The 7,827-nt window shown below is 49.1% G+C and overlaps 1 protein-coding gene across 2 annotated transcripts; it reads left to right on the top strand.

Moving 5' to 3' along the window:
• Positions 1 to 1,761: 1,761 nt before the first annotated feature.
• LOC307199117 (tigger transposable element-derived protein 3-like) lies at positions 1,762 to 7,431 on the top strand. 2 transcript variants are annotated; one of them, XM_079946760.1, is made up of 4 exons: positions 1,762 to 2,162; positions 3,430 to 6,593; positions 6,954 to 7,264; positions 7,355 to 7,431. In XM_079946760.1, exons 1-2 carry the CDS (start codon positions 2,123 to 2,125, stop codon positions 5,415 to 5,417), a joined length of 2,028 nt encoding a protein of 675 aa, XP_079802886.1. In that variant the 5' UTR covers positions 1,762 to 2,122; the 3' UTR covers positions 5,418 to 6,593; positions 6,954 to 7,264; positions 7,355 to 7,431. The 2 variants fall into 2 exon arrangements, with proteins under 2 accessions (XP_079802886.1, XP_079802885.1); XM_079946759.1 differs by having other exon boundaries at positions 6,954 to 7,423.
• Positions 7,432 to 7,827: the final 396 nt, after the last annotated feature.

Below are 7,827 nucleotides of genomic sequence, written 5' to 3' on the forward strand. Positions count from 1 at the left end.
GGAGGCGGGGGAGACCGGGTTATTATCATCACCATTAGAATAATATAGGATACAGTGCCGGGTTTACGTATAAGCTAAAAAAGCTATAGCTTAGGGCCCCACTCTCTTGGAGGCCAGCCCAAAAAATTTAAAGGGGAAAAAACCTGGATGTGCATTTCCAAAATGTAAGATAAAAAGCAAATAAAATAAAACCAACAGTGTTTTGTGTTGTGTAGGCTCCTATGATGTAAGACATGGGCCCCGCCTGCTAGCCTGCTCCCTCAAATATCACTGGTTTGCTCCTTTCTACATACATTGATTATTGCTTTCATTTTATGGATCAATGGTCTCATTAGAGAGTAGAATTCATGGTAAAATTGCTATGTTAAGGGTTGTTTTTAAAAGTCTGGAACGGATTAATCCATTTTGCATTACTTTCTATGGGAAAGCGCGCCTTGGTTTTGGAATGCTTTGGTTTTGGAACGGACTTCCGGTACAGATTAAGTTTGAGAACCAAGGTACCACTGCATTTGCTTTGCTAATCGCCTTCCTTTTGTCCTCCATGATGGTTCTTCTCCCAAGAGATTTTCTGAGCAGGAAAGGTTGTTTGGTTTGTATTTTGACACTGTTAAATTCAGCATCTGGCAGCCCACCTTAATACTCCAAACACTGATTAAATTCTAACACTTACTAAATCCAGGAATTATGTGTGTCTTGCACCCACAAACTCTGGCATTCTCTCTCTCTCTCTCTGTCACACACACACACAGTGATTGATACGATCTTGGTGGTTGAAACAATGAACAACAATTAATAAATTAAGGGCTACCTATAGCTTTTTAGAGTAGGTAAGAGGGATGTTTTACTATATTTCATTCCCCTGGTTTTTGTTTTTATTATTAATTAAATTTATTTAATTTGAACCCACAACCTTGAGACTAAGAGTCTCATGGAGACTTTGAAAAGCTGGTATCACTGGATCAAGTTAATTGGGTTTTGAATAAATGTGCAATGAATTGTCAGTGTTTTGAATTTCAACGTGCTGTTATCTTCCTTAGCGTTCTTCCTTAGCGGGCTGTGCAAACCGCTATTACAAATTATGCCTTTTTTATATAGAATAGGGGGGAACTGGGCGTGAGTTTATGGAACCATGGGGGCGGCAGCTGGAAAAAGTTTGGGAAATAAGCTGACTAATATAAAGGAGCTTCCTATGTCCCTATTTAAATTGGCTCATTATTCTCTATCATGAGGACTACAATCTTAAAGGGGGGGCAGGTAAGTGCCACAGCAAACCAGTTATATGCAAAATGTCCCAGTAGCAGCTTCAGATAGAGCTAGGAATGTTCCTGCAACCTGAAATCTGCCATTCAGTGTTGACAATATTTAGCTAGATGGACTAGTGGTGATAACCTTGGTTCTAAAGTTCCTGACAGATTTCCTCTGCCGCAGCATCCCGTGAAAGAAGCAGGTGCGTTGTGGGGTGGCCTCCCCTACATTTAAAGCCCTGGTTTTGAGAAATGCAAACAGGCTTGCTTTTGCAGCCCTAGCAATTTGCCTGTGGGGAGGAGAGATTCCCACCCTAGTCCTCTTCCAGCACCCTCCTGCCCCAGTCTGTGGGGGTGCTGCGTCAGGAAAGGCTGTCTCGCTCTTGCTGGGGATATCGCTGTTGGTTTTTCCAATGAACCATTGTTCTCTCAGTCTCTCTCTCCCTCTCCCTCTCTCTCTCCTCTAGCTCCATGGCTGCCCATTGGAGGGATCCCTTGTCCAATCCAGGCCAAGAAGAAATCCTAAACAGAAAGGCACAGCACCAATTGGCGAGATGAACATAGAGCAGGCAGAAAGGATGGGGCTGGCGGTGGGGAGATTTGCTGGATGGGAGAAGCTGAGCAGCAGCTCAAGAGCAGCAGCAAATAGGCCTCTACCCTCACTGGTCCTGTGACTTTTTGGTGGAGTGGGAGCAGCCTTGCACTCACCTTCCTCTCCAGGAGATGCTCGGACTCTGGTCCTTCCAGCATCCTCCATCCTCAACCTCTCTCTCCTCCCTGCATCCTCTCTTGGTACCAGCACTAGATCTGAAGCCTCTGGGTGCTACGAGGATACTCAAAGCAGCAGCGGTGAGGGCTCCATCCCGGCTTGGCGAAGGATGGCTCAAACAGACCAGGTCCCACTGGATACAGATTCAGGTAAGGTTGGCTCTGAGGAAGTCTCAGAGAGCTGCATGTGGAGAGCTTGAGGGATTCATTTTAGATGTGGGGATTTGGGACTTTTAGTCCTGGAAGCTGTTTTCACAGCTGCAGCAAAAAGAGAAAAGGGGGAGAGAGTGCCCTTGGGCATGTGCAGAGTGATTTCCACTCACCTCCTTGGAAGCAACAACTCAGCGGACACATGCATGGTGTTGAGGAGTGAGTTTATGGGTGGTTCCTCAGGAGGAGGAGGAAGAGGAGGATTCTTTCAATGCACCTCACCACAAAAAATGTTCAGTGCAAATGAAAATTGCTTTTGCCCTGTCCCATTAGCCACGAATTGGGATGGGGGAACCTGCAACTCTTGCACAGCAGCATTTATGCTGCCTTGCAAATGGGTGGAAATGTTTGCTAGCCCTGTCACTCAGCTATGCAGCATGCAACCTTGACTTAGGGTCCTGGTGGAAGAAGGGAACAGAGGGGGAGCACCAAATCCCACCAGGGTAGGGCTGGCTTAAAGGTTCCAATGTGGGTCCAGCAAGGCATACTCTCTCATACCTGCCAGGCTCCCATCATGCACACAGAGTCCCCACCGGCATCTGCCCTGCACCTTCTAAAATATCCCCATGCCTACAAGCCAGGATATCTCTGTTCTGCCTCCACAGTTGGAGACAGCAATGCTTCTGAATGCCAGTCACGGGAAACTGCAGGAGGGGAGAGTTGTTCGTGTGCTCGAATCCTGCTTGGGGGTTTCTCATACTGGGCATCTGTTTGGCCACTGTGAGAACAGGATTCTGGACTAGATGGGCCATTGGCCTGATCCTGCAGACTCTCCTCGTATTCTTGTCCTTCTTCTCAAGAGGGAATTCTCCTCCACAGGGGAGTTTAGTGTGACCATGAAGCTGTTCAGTGCTCACCTTGTTTTGCAGCGCCCCAGTGATGCCCTTCTTTTCCAAGTCCCATCCCACACTTTCCCCTGTTTAAGCAGGATTTTGCCTATCTGCAGATAATCTGAAAAGCAGAAATAATATGAGTCCTCTACCTGAAAGGCTGCAGGATGGTGGCCTGATCCAGCCACTGGGCTCTTCTTGGCAGTGCCCAGTCTGATCAAAGGACCCCATTCTAATTAGACCTGATGGGAGTTGTAGTCCCAAACATCTGGAAGTCACCTGGTGAAGGGTGGTCTGTTAGAAAGAAGAACATATAGAAGTCCATTGCACTTCCTTTGGTCACTCAGTTAACCTTTTCTGCATTTTTTCTTTTCCAGGATTGGACCAGCATCCAAAAAGAGTGAAGGAGGAAGAGGAACCAGAGATGTATCGAAAGAGGAAGGAGGTCTTGCCTCCTGCCAACGCCTCACCTGGAAAAGGTGGAGAGAATGGACTCAGCCCTCCTGCACTTGGGCAAAACCACTTGGAACCAGGGCAGCCTGACTCCAGAGCAGGCAGTGAGGAAGGTCTGGTGATGGACCACAGAGTGGGATGTGGCCCCAGTGTGCCTGCCTTTGGGATCTGCAGAGCGCCAATGGGAGAGATGCCCCACTGGTGCTTGGAATGTGGGAAGAACTTTGCCCAAAAGGCAGAGTTAGAAAAGCACGGTCTGAACCACACCGGGCAATGCTCATACATCTGCGGGGACTGTGGAAGGAGCTTGATGGAGCATGTTGCTCTCGCCACTGGTCAGGGAGCCTGCCTGGCAGGGAATGCCAGCAACCACACCAGCTGCAGGAAGAGAGTTTCACCTCTGTCGAGCGAGACTGTCGTGCAGAGGAAAGAGCGGAAGGAGCTCTCCCTACAAGAGAAGGTCCGGGTGCTGGAGATGCTGGAAGGGCCCAAGGTCTCCCAGAGCGAACTGGCCAAGAGGTTTGGGGTCTCCCAGCCCCAGATCTGCCGCATCATCAAGAACAAAGAGCGCATCCTGGCCGAGTGGTGCAAGAACGGCAACCCAGGGCGCAAGCGCAAGCTAGAGGAGAAGACCATGGCTGGTGAGGTGGACCTTCTACAGTGGTTTGAGAACAGGTGTGTGTCCAGCACCCCTGCCAATGGGATGCATTTGCAAGAGAAGGCTGGAGACCGCTCCAAGATGTTCAGGAGGAAGCCAGAGCTGGAGGCAGGCCTGGGTTGGTTGCGTGGTTTCAAAGCCAGGCAGAAAGCGGCGCATGGAAGACCTCCGGAGGAGAAAGAGAACAGCGAAGATCTGGAGGATGAGGGCTGGGAAAACAACGTCCTGCCCTACATCCTAAACAAATACGACCCCCGTGACATCTACGCCTGCGGGGAGGCTGGCATCCTGTTTCGAGCTACCCCAGAAGGCCTAGCTTGGGACAGCGGAGAGGGAGCCAAGGACCAGCTCACTGTCTTGCTCTGCACCAATCTGGATGCTTCAGACAAGAGGGACGCCCTGATCGTCGGCAAGGCACGAAGGCCATTTGGCTTCCAAGGGGTTGACAGGGAGGACCTGTTGTCTGTCACCTACAGAGCTGATAGCAAGGCATGGATGACAGCGACCATCTTCACTGAGTGGCTCCAGAAATTCAACGAGGACATGAAACGAACAGAGAGGAGCGTGGTGCTGTTTTTGGTCCCATGTGCGGTGCATCCCGACACTGAGCTCTCTCATACCAAGATGGTTTTCATGCCTCCTGGATCTTCCCGGATCCATCCTCTTGAGCATGGGCTGGTCCAGAACTTCAAATGCCATTACCGGAGGAGGATGCTTCTTCGCCTCCTTGCTGTGCTCGACAGCAGATCCCCCGTTCCTGCAAGCGAACTCTCAAAGCACTTGACTCTTTTGGACGCTGTTCATATGATAGTCCAAGCCTGGTTAGATGTCTGTCCACAGACCATCACAAGCTGTTTCCAAGCTGCGGGCTTTGGCTTGGCTCTCCGCATCCCGGCTCCTCCTATGGATGTGGTCCAAGCCCTGGGGTTCAAGGACCGGCAACAATTTGAACAGTTTGTGCTGGTCGATGAGGAGCTGGAGTGTTTTGGAGACCAGGAGGGTGCTGAGATGCTCCAAGGGGTTCAAGAACCAGCCTGTGCAGCTGCAGATGAAGAGAAGGCGCAGAACTTGCCCTGCCCTTCCAAGGCAGAAGTCATGGAGAGCCTGGCCACACTGAGGCGCTATTTTGAGTGCCACTCGGTATCCTCAACCGTCTTCCAGACCTTCTACAAGCTGGAGGATGTGGTTCATGGAATGTCTCTGGCTAATATGCAAGTATTAAGGGCAAAAGCCCTGAACAAAGAAGGGCTCTGAGCCGCAACCTCAAATGTAGCTGTCTTTGAATCTCACGTGTGGCCCTCTGAATCCACACAGTCATTTGGGGCATTGACTAATTAAAAAATCATCATCACCTGTACAACAGCCTTTGCCAAGTTTGTGCCCTCCATGATGTTTTGGACTACAACTCCCATCAGCCCCTCCCAACATGGCAGGGATGCGGGGAGGTTGCTGCAGCGTGATCAGGTGGGCTTGGGCTTGGGAAGTAATGCTGGGAATGGTCTTTGGAAATCCCTTCCCCTAAGATAGCATAAAAGTGAGAATCAGTGCATTGCTTGCATGGCTGTGAATTTCTTCAAGGTATCTAGGATGGGAAATGTCTGGGGCTCTGGAACAGGTTTTGTCTGTCCTCCAATCCAATTTAATTAACCTTTAAATTGCTGAAAGGCTCTTTAATTATTCCTGAAAAGTGGTCACTCTTCTACCTGAGCCAGTTCACTGACCTGGTTTTGGAAGATTTATTCATTTAGTTCATTACCAAAATTTTTATACTGCTGGATTGCAGTAAAATCTACAGACACTTTCCAAGAACTATTCTTTTATTACCAATTAAAAACATTAAAATTAAGAGTAAAAGGAAATGAAAGCATGGCAACATCCAAGATGTCTTCCACGCCATCGTGGTAAGAGCTTTTGGTCCTCCTGGTGTTGTTGGGCTTCATGATCCCTGATCTTCCTCCTCATGCCGGTTGGGGCCAATGGGACCCTGGAGCCCCACATCTGGAGGGCAGCAGGCTCCGCCTCCCTGTGCGAAACCTTGTGATGTAGGAATACAACCTGTCTTTTAAAAGGGCTGGAAGAGATGCTCTCTGACCTTTTTGTCAACAGTTTGGAAATATATAATAAAACAGATACTGTGACTGGGCTTAGAGTTTGTGCATTATGTCATTAGAAAGAATCTGCAGCAGTTTTATGTCACCACGGACAGCTCCTGTCCTGTATATTCATCATGTTATTCTGAATGGTTCAGCCCAAGTTATTGCATCTGAGTAATGGTGGCACCTTCAAGAGAGACTTCCTCAATTAAACTCAGCTAAGAAAGCCAGGCTCCTCCCATCAGTTCATCCAGCAACTACCATTTCTTTTCAGAACCTTCTCTCCATCATTGGTGGTTTCAGAATTGCGTGTGTATCTCCTTTTCCTGATCCTTAGGTAAAGGTAAAGGGACCCCTGACCATTAGGTCCAGTCGCGGCCGACTCTAGGGTTGCGGCACTCATCTCGCTTTATTGGCCGAGGGAGCTGGCGTACAGCTTCCGGTTTATGTGGCCAGCATGACTAAGCCGCTTCTGGCGAACCAGAGCAGCACACAGAAACGCTGTTTATCTTCCCGCCAGAGCACTACCTATTTATCTACTTGCACTTTGACGTGCTTTCAAACTGCTAGGTGGGCAGGAGCAGGGACTGAGCAACAGGAGCTCACCCCGTCGCGGGGATTCAAACCGCCGACCTTCTGATCAGCAAGTCCCAGGCTCTGTGGTTTAACCCACAGCACCACCCACGTTGATCCTTAGGTTATAATAAACTATTATTTTAAACAGAAATCCAGTTGAACCCTTTTGGCATATAAATAGAATAAACTAGTAAGAGTGCATGCAGTTTAGCCTATGGATGAGTGCAGTTGCCAGGCAGGCTGGTCCTCAAGGCTCAAGATCTGAGTTCAAGTGCTAGCTTTGTCACATAATTCCTCATGTGGTCTTTGAGCTTTCTGTCTTGTGTGTGGGGAAAAAGACCACTCTGCTCTGCCTTGGTCACACCCCACCTGGAGACCTGTGTCCAGTTCTGGGCACTACAGTCTAAGGGGAATATTGACAAGCTGGAAGGTGTGCAGAGGAGGGCAACTAAGATGATGAAGGGTCTTGCAACCAAGCCTTATGAGGAACAGTTGAAGGAGTTGGGGATGTTTAGCCTGGAGAAGAGCAGACTGAGAGGTGTTATGTAAGCCACCTTAAAAATCTGAAGGGCTGTCACATATAACAACAACAACAACAAAATTATTATTTATATCCCACCCATCTGGCTGGGTCTCCCCAGCCACCCTGGGCAGCTTCCAACAAAGTATTAAAATACAGTGGTCTGTTAAACATTAAAAGCTTCCCTAAACAGGGCTGCCTTCAGATGTCTTCTAAAAGTCTGGTAGTTGTTGTTCTCTTTGACATCTGGTGGGAGGGCGTTCCACAGGGCGGGTGCCACTACCGAGAAGGCCCTCTGCCTGGTTCCCAGTAACTTGGCTTCTCGCAGTGAGGGAACTGCCAGAAGGCCCTCGGTGCTGGACCTCAGTGTCCGGGCAGAACAATGGGGGTGGAGATACTCCTTCAGGTACACTGGACCGAGGCCATTTAGGGCTTGAAAGGTCAGCACCAACACTTTGAATTGTGCTTGGAAATG

Source organism: Podarcis cretensis, assembly GCF_951804945.1.
Source record: "Podarcis cretensis genome assembly, chromosome: 12".
In the NCBI taxonomy this organism is placed as follows: domain Eukaryota; kingdom Metazoa; phylum Chordata; class Lepidosauria; order Squamata; family Lacertidae; genus Podarcis; species Podarcis cretensis.

What these genes read in the sequence shown, in the direction of transcription:
- LOC307199117 (XM_079946760.1), top strand. Translation starts at nt 2,123, where the DNA reads ATGGCTCAAACAGACCAGGTCCCACTGGATACAGATTCAG. An exon ending in CCCACTGGATACAGATTCAG is followed by an intron (nt 2,163 to 3,429) that starts GTAAGGTTGGCT and finishes TTTCTTTTCCAG; the next exon opens with GATTGGACCAGCATCCAAAA.